This window comes from Sturnus vulgaris, chromosome 3, assembly GCF_052056855.1.
Source record: "Sturnus vulgaris isolate bStuVul1 chromosome 3, bStuVul1.hap1, whole genome shotgun sequence".
Classification (NCBI taxonomy): Eukaryota; Metazoa; Chordata; class Aves; order Passeriformes; family Sturnidae; genus Sturnus; species Sturnus vulgaris.
The window spans coordinates 53,499,433-53,520,555 of NC_142245.1; the positions used below are offsets into that span (position 1 = coordinate 53,499,433).

At 38.9% G+C, this 21,123-nt stretch overlaps 1 protein-coding gene across 4 annotated transcripts in view; it reads left to right on the plus strand.

The window, feature by feature from the left end:
* Positions 1 to 1,150: 1,150 nt before the first annotated feature.
* ADGRG6 (adhesion G protein-coupled receptor G6) overlaps positions 1,151 to 21,123 on the plus strand; it is a 110,743-nt gene continuing 90,770 nt past the window's right edge. For 3 of the 4 annotated variants that reach the window (XM_014888617.2, XM_014888623.2, XM_014888624.2), the window contains exons 1-2: positions 1,151 to 1,276; positions 6,873 to 6,973. In XM_014888617.2, the coding sequence (XP_014744103.2) occupies positions 1,275 to 1,276; positions 6,873 to 6,973 (103 nt within the window). In that variant the 5' untranslated portion in view covers positions 1,151 to 1,274. Of the gene's footprint in view, positions 1,277 to 5,076; positions 5,171 to 6,872; positions 6,974 to 21,123 lie in introns of all 4 variants that reach the window. The other variant, XM_088161659.1, reaches the window with a different exon arrangement.

Sequence of the window (21,123 nt, forward strand, 5' to 3'; positions counted from 1 at the left end):
ATTTATCGATTTCTTTTTTTTTTAAATGGGAACTGTTTGCTCTTAACTGCCATTGCATGCTGATAACTTCATTGAATGATTTGTTGTGCCAGGTCTTTTATTTCCCCATCCTTCCTAATCCTGCCTGCTCAGATCCATGGAGTACTGTGAAAATTTGGGATTTCTCTGACGACCTTTTGTTTTTCTCTTTCTATCATTTCAGCTTTCCTACCTACCTGTAGTGCAGTCCCATGTCCTACAGATTTTAATTAGCAAAGCAACTCAAGATCATTAGCAAATGGTGCAAACTACCATCCTCCAAGAACGCTACCCAGGAGTGAGGTGAGGACCAGCACTCTGTGGGAGCAGCACACCGCCTTAAAGAGGGTCAGAGCAGCACCACCTCCACCCACCCATCTGGTGTCCCTCGTGTGTTCTGTGCTTCAAAGGCCACTGACAGACTTTAAGTGCCTTGGAGTCAGTGCCAGCAGCTCTGGGACACAGTGGGACAGTTTGTTTTCTTGTGGCGAGCAGGTGGGCTCATGTGCGCTTCCCTCTGCAGTGTGCAGGGTGTGCAGGGCGTGTGCGCTTGTCGCCAGGGCCCCGCTGCCACGGGGATACTGCGAGATGCCCAGGGCGCTGTGCCCGGCAAGGACAGTGTCCCCAGGACGGAATCTTCCCAGAGGTGGCCCGTGTCCTTTGCGGCCTGCGGCTATCATCTCCTGAGGGGTGCCTGGGTGGGGATTGCACACCCCTGTCGCAGCCCCTAACAGCTGAGCCGGCTCGCTGCACGGCCGTGTCAGCCTGCAAGTGCCGTGTGGTGCCGCTCCCCGGGCTCCCTCTCCCCAGAGCGGCGCCGGTCCCGCGGAGCGGTGCTTGGGGCCCCCGGTGGCGGCGGCCGGCGGGGCCCCGTCCTGTCCGGGGAGCGCGGTGGGCCGGGCCGGGCCGGGCCGGGCCGGGCCAGCCCGCGGGGCCGCGCCGGGGCCGCCACCTGACTGCGGGGAGCGGGCAGCGGGGAGCGGGCGGGGCGGCCCCTGCCCTCCGCGGGGGCGGCTTCCCTCCACAGCGAAGTTTCCCCGACTTGTGCAAAGAGAGAGGCAGGTCCCGCCGCGGCGCGGGGTGGGAGAAGCATCGCGGTGGAGGAGGAGCGGATCGGCGCGGGCGTGGAAGAGAGGTGGGCAAGGAGCGATGACCTTTGCGAGGAGCCGGCGAGGGAGCGGGTCAGAGGCAGAGCGAGCGGCACCGCGGGAGGATGGTTGCTGAGAGCCGGAGGAGAGCCGCCCCGTAATGTCACCATGTAAGTCTCTTCTCCGGGCTCTGGGGCCAGGGCTGCGGCTGCCGCCCGGGGCGCCGGGGGAGCGCCGAGAGCCCCGAGAGGAACCCCGGGCGGACCGGCAGGGCTTCCCCACCACCCACACCAGGTGGTGAGTAATGTCAGGGCTGAGCCGTGCAGGTAGGTAAGGCTGAAGGAATGGGGAAACCGGGAAGTTTCAGGCCGGGAGCTCGGAGCAGGGCAGGGCTGGCAGGGCTCTGCCCCGCACGGGTTCCGTGTCCGTCGGCGGCTGCCCTGCCGGCTCCCGGGCGGCCGCTGCCTTTCCAGAGCACCCTAACCCCGTCCTTAGGACCGCTCTGGTGGATTTCCCCGTGCTTGCAGATAAGTAGCGAAACACTTGGCCCCGCTGGCCGCCTGCCCTGGGCGGCGGTGCCCCCGCATCCGCTCGGCCCCGGTCTCTCGGCTCGGGGCCGTGGCCGCTCACGTCGAGGAGCCCTGGCACCACAGGCAGCCTTCAGGTGAGGTGCCAGCACCAGTAGGGAAAAGTAGTGGAAGGGAGAGGGAGGGCAGGGCCAGCTTCACAAAGCATCGGCAGCCCCGCCGCGGCTCTGGGCAGCGCACGGAGCGGGGGCTCCGCCACCCTCGGGGGCTCGGGGCGGGCGGGGGCTCCCCCTCCTGCCCGACTGCACCAGCCCCGGGCCGGACAGTGCCCTTCCCCGGGATATTTCTCCTTTACTGACCGTCCCTCGCCGAAGGTAAGGCGAGCTACTGAGGTTTGGGGTTAGGCGTTCCGCCGGTGCGTTCGCAGCCAGGAGCGAGAACGTGGGGATGCACCCGAGGGGATCAGTACAATTACAGAAAAGAGCAGAGGGTTCTCAAGTTAAGGCAGAAATCAGGAGCTCCTAAAAGATTTAGTGTTGCGGTGCTACCGGGTTGGAAACAGCCAGCAGATTTGTTGCCTGCAACTGGAAAAAGTTCTCTTTGAAAGGAAAGCCAAGGGACTTAGATGGATCTGATAGGGCTGATACTGTTTAAATTAAAAGGCAGTGTCTTTTTTTTTTTTCATCTCTTTTGATGAGCAGGAGGGCGTTTTCAAAGCTGGCTGTGAGAATAATTAGGAACAAGTAGTGCTTAACAAAATGAAAGTTTTAAGGGGTATTGTGTAATTAATCTTTCAAGACATTAATGTACTACAGTTTAAAGCAATGATTTCAAAGCTAAAATCAACTTCTCTATTAGGGAACAAAACTGTGAGTTGCAATCATCTTTCACTTGCAGTTCCACTTGGGAGTGATTAAGCTTAAAAATTTTTGTTTGCAATCTATGTGAGAAAAAAATTGTGAAATTGATGTTATCTTTCTTTTAATTTTAAAATGTCAGCAACATTTTTCCTTAATAGCTTTAGACAAGTCAAAGACCGAAGTCAAGTCAGCGTGCCTGAGGCAGAATTCACATCCTATTCCAGGGAACTTTTGACAAAGTTTTGAACTCAGAAGATGGTGTATTCGAATTTGTATTGCATGTTTTGGGATGGTACAGTCTACAGATGAAATGCTCCAGCATTATTCACATTTTGTGTATATTGTCCTGCAAAGCAGTATATTCCCTAAAAGGCGATGCTAGCTGGCTGCTGGCTTATAGGGTAAAAGATTTAGTAGTTGGATGTATAAAACTGCCAGTAATTCCATCTTGAACTGTGTCAAGTTACTATCCATTTATGGTTTAGATAATTTACATGTCTATTTTGCTCTTCTGGAATGAATTGTGAATAAGCTCATTGTCTCCCTATGTTATAGGAAATGAAAGTAGCTGTGGACTAGACTGGACTGAATTGGTAGCTAGAGTGTGTAGCTGGTCATATCACACTGTCTACACTGGGAAATGCTAGTCCATAGAATAATTAGTGCTTGAGACTTCAGAAAAATCCAACTGCACAAAAGAACCCTCAAAAAGCCCCAAAAAGTTAAGAGGGATTGCTGTTTTTAGACTACATCCATCTGTAGTAGATGTACTCCTACCATAGGTGTCCTAATAATTCCCAAATATGTTGGGTAAAATGTTTTGGTTCTGTGACAATCAAGAGTGATTTCTTCAGAGCTGCTAGTATGTTACCAGCTGGGGACAGAACAGGGCTTTTTCACTTAAACTGATACAAAATAGAGAAGAAAACTCACTATGAACAGTGTTCAGCAAATTTTTATGTAACCAAAGGCAAAGACTGAAACAATCCATATCTCTTCTGAGATCTTTATTACATATCCATTCCTTCGTTAAAAGGTCCATCCCTTTGCTTACCTAAACTCCTGGTGTGTTTTACTACACTGCTGTTCTGATAGCCATTCCCTCTGCTGTTAATGAATATTAAATGAAAGAACGCATCTTTTTAATACTATTTAAAGTAAGGACACAAGATCAAAGAGGTCTCTTAGGCCATCAAATCAGTGCTGTCGGGGGACCATATCATTCCTTGATAAGCTATAAACAAGCCCAGAACTATTTGCTGATTTTTTAAAATGGAATTATTTGTACGCTGTCTGTATTCACTTCTACATGTTGATTAACACTAGTAACCAAGAAAAAGAATCTTAAAATAAATATGATGGCTACTAAGAGGTGAATACTATCTACAACTAAGTTGTGTTTATTTAAAGCCTGGGAAGTATTTATCAGTTATTAAAACACCTTATTGTGATTGCCTGAAATGCCAAATTATACAAATAACAGGGGTGGATTTTGTTGTGGAAGAAGCCTTTTTGTTGGCAATATGTTATCTGACTCCCATCCCTGACAACTTCTTGTGTGGACAGGAGTGTTAAACATCACAGTGTAAGGCCGTGAGAAGTCAGCTTTCTGAATTTTGACTTTCTGTCTATGGAAGATCATAGGAACATATAACATATAACTGATTTCCTCACTAATTTATAGCACTCAACTAGTGGTTATGCTTTGTAAAACAGTTCTTCAACAATCCTCTCCAAAAGAAACAGATCTGACTCATGGTGCCCACATTAGTGGAGTGTTTTGGTAGCATGAACTTCTGTGTTCATTCTTGTCAGAGTTTGATAAACTTTTTTCTTGTCAACTGAGACAATGTGGTATAAAGAGAATTGTTTTGTCCTTCAGCGGTGGAGAATGTAAGTAGAGAAGACAGTTTGCTATTTTTTATATATTTGCTTATTTATTTTGGTGGAAATGTGTGTATTTTGTAATAGCAATTATGTAATTATCTAGCTTTTTACTCTAGGGAGAAGTCTATAGCTACTCCTTTCTGCCTTATTGTTTGCACTAATTTATGCTCTGCTCTGTTGTTGCTTATCCACGTCCTTGAAATCTTTCTTGACTAGCACTTTTTACATGGGTGAGAATGAGGAAACAGACAAACTATCACCTGGAGTACCATGGAGTACTGGCTTGTAAGCATTACCGCAATGCAAGTAAACAGAAACAAATAGAAATTGGCCAAATTAAATACCTCTTTCAGACTAACATAGAATTTCATGTTCTTTCAAAAAGGCACTAGGGGAAATGTGACTGGATACATTCACAGCAGACCTAACCAGCAGAAGCTTGTCATGTTATTTTTCCTTGAGTATCACCAATGGGGTGTCTTTGATTCTCCAGTTATTAAATAAGCAAAAAGTTTGTCTGAGCTCGTAGAGATATCAAAAGTGACAATACAGACGATTTTATCAGTTTGATGAAAATCAACATAGATTTATTCTGAATTAATAAATAATTGTTTGTTTCCTAATCCGATAACTGTTAACTTGTGCTTGCTCAAAACAAACCAGCAACAAAAACCAGTAACGCAACTGCTTCTACAGGTTTGTACGGGTAAATTAAGCAGCAGGATGCCACGTATGTCATTCGTACCTGCAAATTCTTCTGTAGGAACAGGAAAATTCTTTTATATCTCTGGTATGTCATGCTGTTAGCCCCAACCTTTCCATTTCCCCACTCTGTGAGTATATATGCATGCCGTATGTGCTTTCATGTGTGTGTAACTGTTTTCATGTCTTCAAAGGACTTCTGTTCATACTCAGTTTTCTAAATTAATATTAAAGGTATTGTGGATTTATGAATTATATACATTGGAAAGTAACAGTTCCAAAACCTCAGCTTTCTGTTGTCTGAGATTTTAGTAGGGATTTTTGGATCACTAAGTTGAAGGACAATAATTCTATTGTTTGATAATCCAGTCATTTTGTATGTCTGGCTTCATCAAAGAGATTCTTGTATTTCGGAGCCCTGTGTTTTCTGAGCTTGTCCTCAACACTTGTTAAGTTTGACTTTACAATATCTCAGAAAAAATAAATCTGCTTCAGATTCCTAATTTGATACAACTACCCACAAAGAACTGAACTTCTTTTGTAATCAGATACCTGTGCTGTGTAACACTGCACTCAAGGGAAGCCTAACTGATCACAGCAGTCTGCTGAAGTGCCATTTACCTGGGCCCATTGGCATCTAGCCCACAGGAGTGCTTTGATGAATTACTATTTTTAAAGCTGAAATATTACTTGTTCCTTTACAGTGGTTTATCTTCCTGCATTGGTTGCCACTTTGAGAATAAACAGAAGCTTACACTGGAAAAGGTTTCATATTTGCCCCCAGCTTTTGCTGTGGGGTTTGCAACAATATTTATGGAGCAGAAGGAAGAGTTTTGTCCTTATCTACCTCAGTTTAGGTAGATAATATCTTACTGAATTAAAGCCAGTTATCATCACCAAATAGGAGAGGAAGGAGTCAGTCAAAACGATGCATGTTGTATTTTGTTACTTGTTGCTTCCTTTTGCTTGCTGCTAAGAATTGTTGAATAAAATGAGATGTGAATGTAGCAGAACACCGTTCATTTTGGATGCATGGTTAAAGGTCTGAATAAATTTTTTAAGAGTTTTGCTTTCTGTTCTGCCCACAGTGGAGGAAACATTTTGGTTTAGCCATTAAATATCCTCTAGGCTTTAAGGGAAAGGAAACTTTAACTTCCAGCTATAACCGATAGAGACTTTTCTATAACTGCATTTATTTTATTAAATAATCAGGATGTCCCTGACTTCTCTGGCAGCACAGATAAGCTCCTAGATTTTGGCAAGGAAAGTTTCAGGATTTTCATAAAAGCTGTCAGCAGAAAATATCATGGCTGTCAAAACATTAGAACTGAAACATGGAAAGCCTTGTTAAAGGCAGAGGCAAATTATCATCTACCATCTTTATTTAGTTAATAACAGTTAATATTTAGTTAATATATTACGTATAATTAAATTGAATAAATGAGTTTATATGTGTAAAATTCCATATTAAAAAAAAACAAACCTACAGCTTAACTCTTTCAGACTGTGCTTCTTGTTTCTTTTACTAAAATATCACCAACATCTATCTGCTTAGAAGCCCAATGCTGACTGGTCTTCCATTTTGCTGCCTTCTAAGAACCAGACAATATAATTTCTGACCCTTTTTAGCAGACTTTTGTCTCCATTTAAGCAATACTAGGGCCATCCATAATTGTCACTATTTTATTTACTGCACGTTACTAGTTTGACTAAGAACAGTCTTCCTCATTTTCTCATCTCCCCTTGTAAAAGTCCCTGAAATCTTGGTTGCTTTTCTTTTTCTCTCACAGGATGTCTCTTGTAAGTGAAATGTGGTGCTATCACTGGAAATGGAAGCTGCAGCACTGTCTCTGCTTGTTTACCACATATATTATATGCATGCAGCAAGCAGGTAAGTCAGCAATTTATCTTGTATAAATAAATTATCTAGGAGCCCAAGTTTTAATGACCGAGGATTATACTTATGTATGGCTGAATTCTAAATTCTATATGTATGAAGTTCAATATAACACTTTCATGAAAGTGATGCATTATGATCACTATTTGTGATTTTATAGCTTGGGTCCTGTGTTCTGCTACTGCTGAATTTTCTTTTTGCCATTTTTTACAGTTTTGCTGTTATTAATTGTTACTATTTTTTTTCTTTTTAATTTCTTCTTTGAATTCTTTCATTCTGTTCTTTCTTTGCGTTTATCTTGTTAGTGCCTGCCTCTTTTGAATTTCTTCTTGTTGAAATTCAGTGAAGTTCTGTGGGTAATCATGCTGTTCTTCCATTTTCCATAGTACTGTTTGTGCCTGCAGATTGTGTATTTAATAGTCCTTCACTATAGTTCAAAGTTGTAAAATACCCAGAGTGTGCTTATTATTTTTAAAAGCTTTTATGACTCAAATAATAGAAACATTCCTCAGCAAAGTATATGCAAGTTATATGTAAGAAAACTGTACACTGTAAAGAATCATCAGTTTAAACTTGACATCGTCTTGATGTGGTGACACTTCAGCACAGCGTAATGCACCATTCTGACTGTTTTCTCTAAACATATGAATGAGAGATTTCATTTAGTAAATTTCTTGTCCTGATGACTAGAGTGCAAAGTATTTTAGGAGATCCAGCTGCTTTTCTGGAAAAAAGATGTCTGGAGTTTATTCTGGAGCATATGAAAATTTTGGAGCAGCTTGTGGTGCCCAGCTAACTCTGTATCAGATGGGTAGTTTTGCTTTGACAGGCTTGCCATTGGAAAAATGATTGTTTATATATAGAAATGGCTTCTAACTTCTTTGGTAATGTTTTTCTGTTCTAAAAAAGTGGGTTTTTTAATTTTTAAAACCTACACTTTTTTTTTAAGAGAAAAAGCAATGTTGTTGCTGTGCAGTAGCACTTTCTATATTCACGTCACTTTAATAAATGTTTTCCATTTTCATTAAACTCTAGCTAGAAACACATTTAGGATCTGCTTTCACCTTTGGCTCCATTGGCTGATGGATTCTGTGTCCCTGAGTTCCTGGTCCATGCTTGATCTTGGGCCATGCAGCTGCCATTCTTAGCACAAAGTAAATCAGCAAAACCTCCTGTAATTTATATCTGCTCTGTGCTGTTACCTGGTGACTATAACATTAGGATGCCAAAATTATTATCCTTTGCTGCATCTTCTTCATAACAGATAATTGATAACTGTGCAGGTGACACAGCAGCCTAAGCCCCATGACCCAGAAAGTTCCAGTGTGCTGTGAGGACAGAGAAAGCCAACCACAAACTCACCTCTGCCTTCAGCTAATTGCAGCACACCATGGCTAGCTGTGCTGGTGCTGGAAGAGTAAGGTCAAAATCCCTGTGCCAAACTCCAAGATACACTTCTATAAAATCATATATGCCCCTGGCTAACCCCTCAGCCATAAAATGATTGGTGCCATTGGATTCATAAAAGCAGACAGTGTTCCAGTCTCAAGTGCATCCCTATGGGGGTTTTTCCTTTCTTGCTTCTGCAGGAATAGATTCGAAATCTTCAAAACTGTCAATAAATGGAAATGATATTTCCCTCTCTGCCTGAATGATTAGTAGATAAATAAGGTACACTGGAAATGCCCAGGTTCTGTAGACAGATGTTTGCTGTTCAGCAGTGGAAGAGATGATAGGTAGTATGCTGTTAATGCTTGACTGAAATGAAAATGAGACATTTACCTTTAGAAGAACCTGTCATTTGGCAGTACTTGCCTGTAGACCCTCAGGATTCATATTTATTTTTATGCTGATGTAAAAGCATAGGTTATGCTGCAAAATGGAGTCTTTTCATCTGCCTTTTCTAATAGAGCAAGGCAGACAAAGCAAGAAACACCACTGCTCCTGCATTTTTTATTTCATGTTCTTAAAAGGTATTGGTCACTTTGGCTGTGGATTCATATGGTATTCATAATCTCTCTGGCAGCTTAAGCTTGACTGAATTTACAGCAGAAATCTCATAAAAGCCTGACATTCATCCAGATTCTCTAGTGAGCTGTATGCTTAGAAAGCTATTGGTGCTTATTAAGCTTTGCCCAGAGGAGGTTATGTACAAGCAAGGGATTAAGATCATCAGGTCCAGGTTTTATGGATTATTTAAGGGGCTATTCATAAGGATAAAGATATCAGTCACACTGTGACATGGAAAAATGCAAAAGTAGTAATTTTATAGTTTTGTTTGAGGAAAACTACAGTACTGGGCCTGCTTTCAGGAACAGAGCTTGGGAGATGGATTACACAGCAGTAAACAACAGGAGTAGGATGGTCTGTGAAAAGAATTCAGCCACAAATTGGTAAGGTGCTGACAAGCAGGTGCACAACTGGAGTGCAATTCAAAAGTATAGGTCTGATACCTCAAAGGAATCAATGGATGGATTGTGACACTTGAAACAGAAAGAAATTATTAACTGGAAAAATAAAACATAAAAAATATTAAATTATATTATAAATATGTTATATATATTATAAATCTAATATAAATACACTGACAAAATACAGCGTACTTTAATTAAAATCTCAGCAGCTGTGAGGGTTTGGGCACACTGGCTTCAGGTCATGTGTTGTGGGTCAGGGTGAAGTTACTGCACAGCTCAGTTAGTAACTTGTCAGGGTTCCATTCCTGTCTGGGATAGATGTCTCTGATGGTTTTATGTGGGTCATTTAGCTGTGCCTCAGTTTCCCTGTGTCTCGCCTCTCTTGTAAACAGCTTGCCTATCTTCCAGTGAAAGGGCTGCATAGGAGCTGGGAGTATGGAATGGAGGTATTTTAAACAGAATTAGTTAAATCTGCTTTTATAGGAGACTCAGATATTTCTAACTTTTTGTTTGTATGTACATTTAATTGGTTTCAGAGAACCCGGAAGAGAACAAATGGAATGAACAGAGCTCTAGAAAACATAACTAATGAAGGCAGAGAGAAAGAACTAAGATTTTTTTTGTCTATAATAGGCAGAAGAGGGAATGCATAAGAACTGAGAATATTTAAGGAGGTAGGTGCCGTGAGAAGGGGTAGACTAATCAGCCAGTTGAAAGGGCAAAAAAATGGGCTTAATTTACAGCAGGATAAATGAGGGGAGGACATCTCATCAACAGGTTTAGATAGCAGTGAAATAGATGTCAAGAAAGACTGGGAAATCCCAGTCCCTGGGAATGTATAGTAATATCTACCAGAAATGGTTTACATCTACAGTCCACTTTCCCTGGGGCTGAGAAATACATTGCATAATTTCCAAACTTCCCTAATATCTGTAATTCTTTTCTAATCATTGTCCTGTAGATTCTCTTTTGGTTAAAAATCTGGGAAATGAGGAGACCCTTTGAAAACTGCACTTCTTGGAATATGACAGTGCTTTTGCTGTGCCTAAAAAACTGTCTTGATGTTTGTCCTGTCACAATGGTCTCAATTTTTCTGACATAAAGAAGCAGCAGTTCAGTATGGAAAGGAAAAATCAGTTTCTTCAGGTGTGTGTAACATCACAAAAATGTTCAGTTTAATCCCCACCTTGCTTTTTTGCCTTTCTGTTGTCATAATAAAATGTCTATTGTTTCAATATTGTGCTGTCTCTTGGAGTTGTCTGTACTGTCTAAGGTAACTCAGGAGCAGAACTGGAGTTTTCTCAGTGACCTTAAATGCAGATTGCAGTTTGCATAAATATTTTCCAATCTAATTTTCAGGTGTCTTGTCAGCACTGGACTTTCAGAGTTTTGAACATTTGAACATTTGAGGAGATGACAACATCCTCATAAGAGTTTTCACCTTCTTATATCATTAATAGACTTATGATTACATAAGAGTCAATAAATATTTAAAGTTTTGACTGCTGTGCAATCATATTTAGTTTTATTCAGAATGTGGAAAATATTTATTTTAATAAAGCCATGAGGACATCTATAATTCCTACTACACTATTTCTGCATTATGCCCCATGCTGATGTTATCACAAAATTACTGTGACCATAGCTAATGCCAGAATGAACATTTGTCCTTTTGATCATGCATCAGTAAAGTGCACTGATGTCTTTAGTCACATTTCCATGTCCTCAGAGCAGTTTAATCAATTCTCAGGAGCTCACAAAAGTGTAAATTCTTTTTCAGCCCCTGGACTCTTAATTTTAGTGGTGACTCAAAGCAAAAATTCATGCTGTATTTAATTAATTTAAAAAAAATTTAAAAAACGTCTGAAGGCAGGTCCTTCACGCACATGTCTGATGATGATTCACAATATAAGATCATCTTTGTCTGTTATGCTCCTTAATTGTGTCTGTCTAGATAAAGGAGCAGTTAAAGTCCTCCCTTGTTTAAGGGAGCATTGTGGGTTCAGAAGCCTAATAAGAGATGGGAAGTCAGTATGGTGGGAAGGAGTGCTCATGCCACCAGCTTTAGCAGTAAGAGTTGATGACACAGTGCAACTGGATTGGGCTTTATCTGGCACAGCCAAGTCAGGAAGTGTGGTTTTTTCACCACGGATCTCAAGCTGCCTGCTCCAGACAGGGGCCAAAGATCCTATCACCAGGCAAATGATGAAGTGGTTGTCAGCACATTCCCTTATCTTCCTCTTTCTTACCATGTGCAGAGCAAGAGCCCAAGTGCCAATGCATTAACCCAGTCAGTCAGCACAACAGCAGGGGGGAGGTTTTATAAAGTTGTTACTGGTGCTTTGTCAAATTCCTCTCATGGCATCCCAGGGGTGGGAAGGGGTGTGCATTTATTGCTGAGCAGGGCAAATGTGACTGATAGTTCTGTCCCTGACTCAGGCATGGAAATTCTTATTTCTGAAAGTTATGGAAAAAATCAGGAAATTTTAAAAGTTTGGAAAAGTATTCAGTCTGGCAGTCTCTTTCCTTACAGAGGCATACATAAATCATGAGTAATTGAGAGATTAGTCAGAAGGAATCTATGTATTTAATGAATAGCTCCAAGGTTTTTTTATTCTTTCCTCTTTCTCTCTCAGGTTTGGTTTTCTTTTTTATATTTTAATTTAGCTTAAACAAAACATATCATAAACTATCCCTTTTATGTTCTGTTTATTATCTAAGTTTTTGCTGGCTTGAGGCATGTGTTTAGAATTTCTGTTCATACAAATCTTGCAGAGAAAAAGTTACTAGTCAGCTTTCTTGTATTTCCCCTAGTTGACAGTTTGTTAATATAAAAGTAAATTACTGTTGAAATGAATTTCACAGAAACCTGCCTTTCATTATCTCTGTTTACTTTTTTTAGCTATAATCTTTTGATGTTGTTGATAATTCTTTTTCACTTAAATGTTTCAACCTCATTGCATTAACCATGACAATACTGCCTTAAAAGCACAGTGATTTTTTCCCCTCCTCTGATATGTCCCCCCAGCCAAACCAATATGGAATGTGCTCAGGCATTTCTAAGCTGACTACGACCTCATTGTACAGGGTCTCTGCACTCCTTTATTAGAACAAAGGCTAAGTAATATACCTCTCTATAAAGAATATACCTTCAAAGGAAGAACAGCCTCTCACAGAAGGTCCAATCCTTATAACTTACAGTATTTTAGTATCTGTTTATAAATAATTTTTGCCTCATTTTCTCTGTTCACTATTAGAAATTAAAAAACATAGGCAACAAAATCTTGAATGTTTGTCAGTACTATTTATCACAACACATAATAAAAGTACCTACCTTAGCAGTATATCGAAAATTAGGCCCAAGATGACTTGTGGCCATCTGGACTGTGCTTTAGAAAAGGCTGCCCTGATAGAGGTTATTATGTGAAAAAATTGGTTTTTTAATGGTATTTGTCAGTTGCTCTCAATAAAGTGAATGAAAATTTTAGAACAAAATGTGTTTCTGTCTTACTAAAATACTGAAGTCTTTGTGAATGCCACTTTTTTTCTCCTGTGGATTACTAATGTGAGAAGCATTGCACCGTGAAGATGTTAACTAGAAATAGAAGCTTTCCAGGTATGCCTAACATACAAGTCTAGCAATTGTCCTATGTGCATTTCAATATGTAACACAATATTGAGTAATTAAAATGGTTGATTTAATATCCCAATGGACCTTTTAGAAGTGAGTAATTACCACTGTAAAGTCAGCATTTCTCAATTAATCAGAAGGGCTGATCTTGCAGATTTTAGATGCCTATTTTCATTTCTATGATTATTTCTGCTAGACATAGTATTTGTTTACTTAGTGGGATTGCTTAAGCGTTTTGCACAAGGTGTTACAGATGATGCTTTCTAGATCAAGGCCTCAGTTTTCACTTTCTGATAAAGAATTGCTAAAATTTGCATTTTCACACAACCACAACATAGAGATGTCTGAGATAGATATACAGTACTAAAATGAAGAAAAACATATATGAGGTTTATTCTTCAAGAATCTGAAAAAAAAAAGTGAGGGAATTGTAACTACAATCCAGTAAAATACTGCAATATAAGAAAACTCACCTGGAAAGTTACATTCCTTGTTAAGACTGTGTATGAAAAACATCTGATTAAATTATTCACATGAACTGTTTCTGAATTTCTTTCTCTCATGGAAGAGAAAAAGCTGTACTATGGGAGGAAAATAAAGTATTTTAGCTATAGACTGTGAACATTTTCTACAGAGTTAACAAAAATATTAAAGTAATAATGGTAAGTTACATCGGAGAAGTACATCCCTTGCTGTGGTACATTGAACCAAAACTACATTTCCTGCCCTAGATATGATAATACAAGTATGCATATCAAGGGAAGGGAGCGTTTCCAGAAACCCCTCTTGTTTTGTCTGGTTTCAGTGCTTCTTGGTCTGCTCAGTTCCTGTAAATGACAGACTAAGCTCTAACTCTCGCTGCAGTACAGGAAAATTAAGTTTATAATTCAGAGTTAGAAGTCTGCCTATGTAGTCTGGCTTCCAGATATCTTTCACACAAGACAGTTTTAATTGCCGTCTCTGTAAATATCAAGCCACTCTCCACTTTAAACCCAACTCCAGTCCTGTATCTTTGGCACCACTAAGAACTTGAGCTTTTCTTTTATGATCTTTCATGTTGTAGGTTTTGGGGAGTTTTTTGGTTTATTTTTTCCCCTATTGTCTGGAGCCACAGCTGCTTGAATAGTATGTTGACTGTTTCCAATTTGTTAGTTGGAAACAATTTTGCTAATTGTTCTCAAGATTTCAGCTCCCAAAGATGCTTACCAGTTCCTATTCTGTGAATTTCCTTTTCAGTAACTTCTGGACATCTTTTCAGTTATTTACTGGTTTCTCCAAATTCCAGTGTAGCAAATAGTAAAATTTGACAATAGAGGCCACCACAGTGGTAACGTAGCTTGCATAATGCTCTAAAACTACTGCTATATTAATTAAGATGTAAGACAGTTAATATTGTATGGAAGTGTCAGCATGGCATATTTTCATAGAAATTTATGTTGGGAAGTTCTTGTAGACTGAAAAAGTGTGTATTGGAAAATAATTTAATCAAAGAGTGACCAAAAGTTAGTTCCAATTTTTGAAACCATTTTTCTTCTGAGTATGCCCAAAGCAGTTCAACTGTCTCCCAATACACTGTAAAACAACTGGGTTTTTTCCCCAGAGCTAAATATCTGCAAGAGCTTGCAGGGTAGATTCATGGACACAGGGTAGATCCATGAAAAGATTGTCACAAAGCTAATGTAATTTTTGAAAGGATACAATGCAATCAGATTTTTTTCTAGTTCCAGCTTTTTTCACTCATGAATATGCTTCTTAACGGGTGTCAGACAGAAAGCTGCAACTCTCTTTCTCGAACAGAGTTTGTTTTGTTCAGATGCATGCTCTGGCTTCTCAGAGCTCTTTTAATTAGGAGCTGTGCAGTGACAAATCCATACTATGAAACTCCAGGCATTTTTTAATCAGAACTTGCTTTTTAGGTGGAGAGAAAGACCTCATGGTTGAAGTTATCACAGAGGCATTTGTACAAGTGACCCAGTCCTCTGTGACTTTTTTTTTAAATCCGAGGGCAACTTTTTTTTCCTCATTTTCTTGAATTTATAGGAAAAGTCTGTAAAGGGGTTTAAATTCTGAATGTTTTTTTCTTCTTCTGATTCTGTCTAAATATCTTCCATATTGAAAGTGTGATAGCCACATGTTATACTGCATTTTATAGAAACTGAAAACATACAGAGAATCCTGAAATCACTTGTCTGATGAGTTGTTAAAAGTACAGAAAGGAACAATTGTATGTCTTTTACAATGAAATCGCAAATAACTGAGAGATTTCATTCTGGGTGTACGTGCCCACCTATCCAATGTTTTGAATAACAAATCACCCAAATGGTGTTAACTCATCTAGGGTTTTAACTTTGGTTTAAAGAACCATTATATTTCATGTATGTATGTAATATACACACAAAAATAAAAGGGCAAAATGCTGGTGTTGAAAATCAATTTGTACAACGGGTTACAAGTTGTGAGGTTTTAAAAAAAAATTGTTTGACTGATAAAGGTACTTAAAGGAAGTGTAACAATAACAAAAATGGGCCTTCTCCCTCACATGGGTAAGTCTGGTACATCAGATGTGCACTAGCTGCTCTGGTTAACTTATTATGTAACTGGTTTATAAAGTGTATTTTTTTTTTCCTTTTTAACCAGTAAGATTTTGGCAGTATACCATTTCCATGATGTCTAGTATTTTGATCTTATTTTGGATTGGCTGTGCTTCTGCTAAAATCTTGCCATTGGAACTGGCAAAGGCATTGTATATCAGAAATGCCACCAGTCAGGCCTTCCCTCTGTCTGTCTCTGCATATGAGGAATTGTTCTGCTGTTAAGTGATTATTTCACTACTTTACAAGTGAATTGTATTTAACCCCTCTTCATTCCTGGAAAGGTCTATGTGGAACTCAAAAAGGCAGAAGTAGCATTGGTAGAATAATAAATTTCTCCTTCTTGTGGCCCATGACAATCAAAAGATACTACTGAGGATTAAAAAGGCAAACATCTCTCTATCTATACACGCCCTCTCACTAATAAAATATACACGTATTTTTCATGTGGATAATACCAAATGAAAAATTTCTAAATCTCTGGCCAAAATCTAGTAACTTAGAAGTTACTTGCAAATAATAGCTGGCATAATTGTCTTTAGTTTTGGGTGGATTTTTTTCCGTCTTTATTGGCAATGTTGATGTATGTGATACAAATATTCTATTTTGCACAACTCCTGTGCTTACTGACTCCTTTGGCTATTACCTTCAACAAAAGTATCTGAAGTTATTCATTTTTTTAGAGCTTAACAAAATTGAATTACTGGCAATTTATAGAATCAATAGCTGAACTCAAGATCTTAGGAAAAAATGCTTGGCTGCATAAATCTTTTCTGAATAGCACATCATAGCAATGGAATGTAGCAGATGCCAGAAATGTAGCTGAGAAGAGTCCAGTCTTTAAAGCTATTGTTTTCAAAACATTTATCTTGCCTTATCATCCTAATAATTTTTCTGGTGTAATAAATATTCTGAATCTGAAGGAGAAAATTAAAACATTAATTTTAAAATTTTGCCATGTTCTCTTAAAAGCATTAATTTTCTTAAATAAGTATTCTTTTCAAGAAAGTAAAGGAAAATAACTTACTAATAAAATGATTGAGAAAATAATGAAATAATTTCATATAAGATGTGTGCTTTGCTTTTTTATGCTTAGGAATGGTGAAACTGAGATGAATATGCTTTAATCTTCAAATAGTTTTGCACAACTCCTGGACTAAAATATAAGGAAATTCTTAAGTGGATGTTCAGCTGTATATGTCCAGATGGTTCCTCTGTGGGTTGGATAACACTCATTTTACTGGGTCCCACCAAAGTCTGTACAGGTTTTATTATCCTTGAATAGGAGCAGAGTTACATCACTGTGGAGCTCTTTGGATAATCCCTCTGCAAATGTCCAAACAGAAATTATTTGAAAGTTTTTGTCTTGGCCAAGTAGTGCTCCTATGTCAGAGGAAGCTGAAGTTCTGCCCCATGGCTTTAAAAGATTTAACTTGCATGGTGCTGTATCACTGTTCAGTGTTCAGAAAGGAAAAAGGCTTAAGGAACGAAATAAGAGTTGCTGTGTACACTTGGCAATGATTATATGTTGTAACTTGTGGGTTTTGTCTGCAGATTACTGTGATCTCACCCAGTGAAATGGAAGAGGTTTTTGTATTCTGTTTTTTGTCTTTGTAATCCTCATGTCATGTGAATCCTTTCTTGGTACTTAAGAATTCACTTGAGCTCCAGCAAAAAATTCAGATGCACAAACTCTTCTGGAAGGACTGATACTGAAAAACTTTTTCTTCCAGTACTCTTCCTGCCCTTCCTGGGACATGGTACCATTTGTGGGAGCCAGAGCACCTCAGATTCCCAGAGATTCAGTGTTAAATTAATATTCTCAGCACTCTAAAAACTGAACCAAGGAGAAGCCAGCATTTTTGCTCTATCACTCTCTTTTCCAGCTATGTTTACTACATCTGTTTGGGGATTGTTCCGTAACTGTCAGAGTCAGTTAAAATATCATAAGAATCCAGACACCCACTCCGGTTTTTAATCTTAATGCGCAGAGGAAAGCTTTGTTTTCCCTTTTGAAGTGAATTGCTTTTGATTATAGTGGCATGATTTTTTGAGCTTTCCTCTTATTTTACTTTAGTGCATGTGTTTCGAGTGAGAAGACAGCTCAGCCTGGCCAGAATTTTAATCTTTAGGGTGAGGTCTACAATGCTTCTTATCTTAATCACCTACTGTGTTTATTCACTTGAAATATTTGGAAATCTGAAGAAACATCTTTTATTAGCAGGGATCAAGCCAAACTTAAGAAAAAAAAAAAGAAAATCAGGTCTTTTAACAATTTGTGGTATTTCATATTAGATTTCAATTAGTTTTCTTTGCAGAATTCAATATAAGAAATGATACAAGGACAGCAGAATGGAACAATAGTGCGACATACTGTAATAAAAAAGAGGTCTTAAACTAGAATCTGGTCATCAAAACGTAACCATTGTGAGTCAAACATAAGCTAATTAATAGCCGTTGATGAAACTTGCTTTTTCTTGCCAGGAAGCTCTTCTGTGGTACTTGCAATTTGTTCTTTATACTTTGTCATAATTTAATTCTGGTCATGTTTGCAACTTAGAAGTGTGTCTACAAATACTGGTGGTAACAAATATGACAGTCAAATGCTGAAGTAGACTTTGTATGGCCAAGGTGCTATATACGTTCAAGAACCAGTTTCTTTGCAAGCAAGGAGATATTCTGCACTATTATCTACCACTGTTCGGCTATATTTACCAATTTGTCAACAGTTATGAAAAACACCAAACACCAATATGCCCAGTCTAAACACTGATCTGGGAAATATGTTCCCTTATGGATCTTTCTTGGGGTTATGGTACATATTAGACATATGAAGCTTTCAGTAAGATTAAAAATTTGCCTGATATGTTTTTAAAGCTATAATGCAACTCAAAGAGGATTGTCCGCCTGAAGTAATAAGATAAATATTGAATAAAAATAATGGTGGTATTTTATTATTTTGCTCCATGTAACATGAGCTGTCATAAGTAAACGAGTACTAGCTAGCACTACCACTGCTGGAGATACATAGTCTGGAGGTAGCATCAACCATTACCCTGTGCTTGTGTACTGCCATAAAGCTGCTTGACTTGTTCTTTGATGTGGCTTTAAAAAACGCAATTACTATATATTATAAATTATAAAAATGACTGATAAAAATGATCCCAAAACATTATATGTTTATGTTTAACAGAAGCAAATGTTGAACTAACATTTTGTGTCAGTTTAAGGACAAATATCCATACGGAAACATGGTATTGGGTTTATTTGGATTGTGCAGGTGGATCTCCTGTGTGCACTGACAGATTTATAAATCCAGCCACAGAGCACAGAGCCTTTGTCCACGCTTTAAGTAAATTATTCTTGAGTATAGGCTGCTTTGGTCATGGAAAAATATATCTGTATGAGACTTGAATGAATAATGGTTTTCATTGTGAGCCCCTCTTTATCAGCAGCTATAAGAGAGGTTTGAGTGAATATCCAGGCTCCCAATTATATATGGGTAATGCTATATCCTTGTAATCTATCTTTTCTAATTATGACACTGTATGTTTATTTCTGAAATGTCACATGCTATTAAATGGCTCTTACTTGTCTGACACTGCTTTAAAGTAACACAACCTTTTAATCACATCAATTCTTACAAAGAGGAAGACGTATATTTATTTTGCAGTAATTTCCTGTCTTACTTGGAGATGAAGAAAAGCTTGGGATTCAACTAGTGAAATAGAGAATAATAATGCAGAATCAGCAGTTGCTAGTTTAATTGATATGTCAGATACCTGTGTGGTAGACCAGCAGGGAAGGTTTCCTTTGATTGTCACGTAAGGATAGTTTTCAAATTTGAGTTATTTTAAATAATATAAGAAAACTTTAGTAGGATAATTTATAAAAGAAAGTCCTAAAGCTAGAATACTGGCAGCTCAGTAATTAGGAAGCAACAGATTTGAAGAATGCAACTTGCCTATGGATTTTTCCATTTTCATATCCATGGTGATTATGCAGGGTGTATTACAAACCCACCTGCTTTTTGTCATTGGCTCTCAGTTTTGTGCAAAGTAGACATGCCAGGAGGCTGAAAACAAACATGATTTTTAAGTCTTTGCTTAAAGTGTGGCCAGAGGTAAAATATGTACCCTGAATGAGGAACTGGATTGCAGAGCTCTCATGGCAGGGGTGGCTGAAGGCTGTGCTAGAAAACTGAATTATGTCTCTATTTTCTGTTACAGATGGTTCAGCAAATGAATTTCATGCCTGCCTTTAATGTGTCTCAGTCTCTGTCACTAATTTAAACATGTAGAATGATTTGCATCTCTGACTGCAGCTGAGGTGGATAGGAACTGTCTTTGACTATATTAACCTCTATATAATGCTGCAAATCAAAAGTTAGGTCTTGCTTGTCTGAGATGCCTAACATCAGAAGACTTTTCTGATCTTGATATTCCCCAGGTATACTTCTGTAAGATAAGTTGAAGAGTACTTCTTCTGTCCCAGACTTATTGTAAGGTTTTTTAATAAAATAACTGTTGGAGAAAAGTTCAAATGTTATACTAATGAACACCATAGAAGAGCTCATGAGGAAGTCAGTGAGAATGCCTCAGGAGAGAGCTGGAATCACTTCAAGGCTGAGGGTAACACATCGAAGAACAGAAGTAAAGCAGGATACTGCAAAGTTGCTTATTTCATGGGGTTTGTCCTTCCTGTGCACTGAAGGAGATTCCTGCAAAAACAGTAGTATGTGATTATGTAATTGAAGATTTTTTTTCCAATTATCTGTGCACAAGGGCCAAAGGAAGGTTAACTCTGGCATTTCCTAACTTCAGTCGTCCTTGATTGTGCAGCCCTAATGGTGTCTGACTGTTTCTGGGAGGGGTTTATATTGTTGAGATGTCTGTGTATATGTAGATAAAACTATAATTACTCTTAGAGATGTGTAGTTAGAATTCTAATGTATCCCATATTCAGAGCAGAAAATCCTCTTAACAAAATGTAATTTACTTATTTTTCTTGTTTCGTGCATTCCCACTTAATCAAGATGGTCTCCACTGTATTTCTGAGACATTTTAAGGAAGCTGAAATTGACAGTGATTGTAGCAATCAAACTACTTCCCTATGAAGTGATTTGCTTAGGACTAGAACTTCCTTTTTCATTTAATTATTTATTGCAGCCTTTGAACAACTCAGAAGTTAGAACAACTGCAACCTGGTTCTGTACAACCTATGCAACACCAGAACACAATATTTAGTAATAAAAAGGGAAAAAAGAAACTGAGAGATATTCTGTTGTTGTACTTCCAGCATGCTCCTATCACTTGAAAGATTTTTTTTTTCTCACTTCATTTTTGTATTCTATGTATAACTTCAGGGGAATTTCTGGTTACACATTTGAAAAATATCATTCCTTCATCTGTGGTATTTTCTCTAGAGTAATGCATAGGTGCAGTTTGGTTTGGATTTGGATTTTGGGGGGATTTTTTGCGTGCTTATTTGCTTTTTTGTATTTGTTTG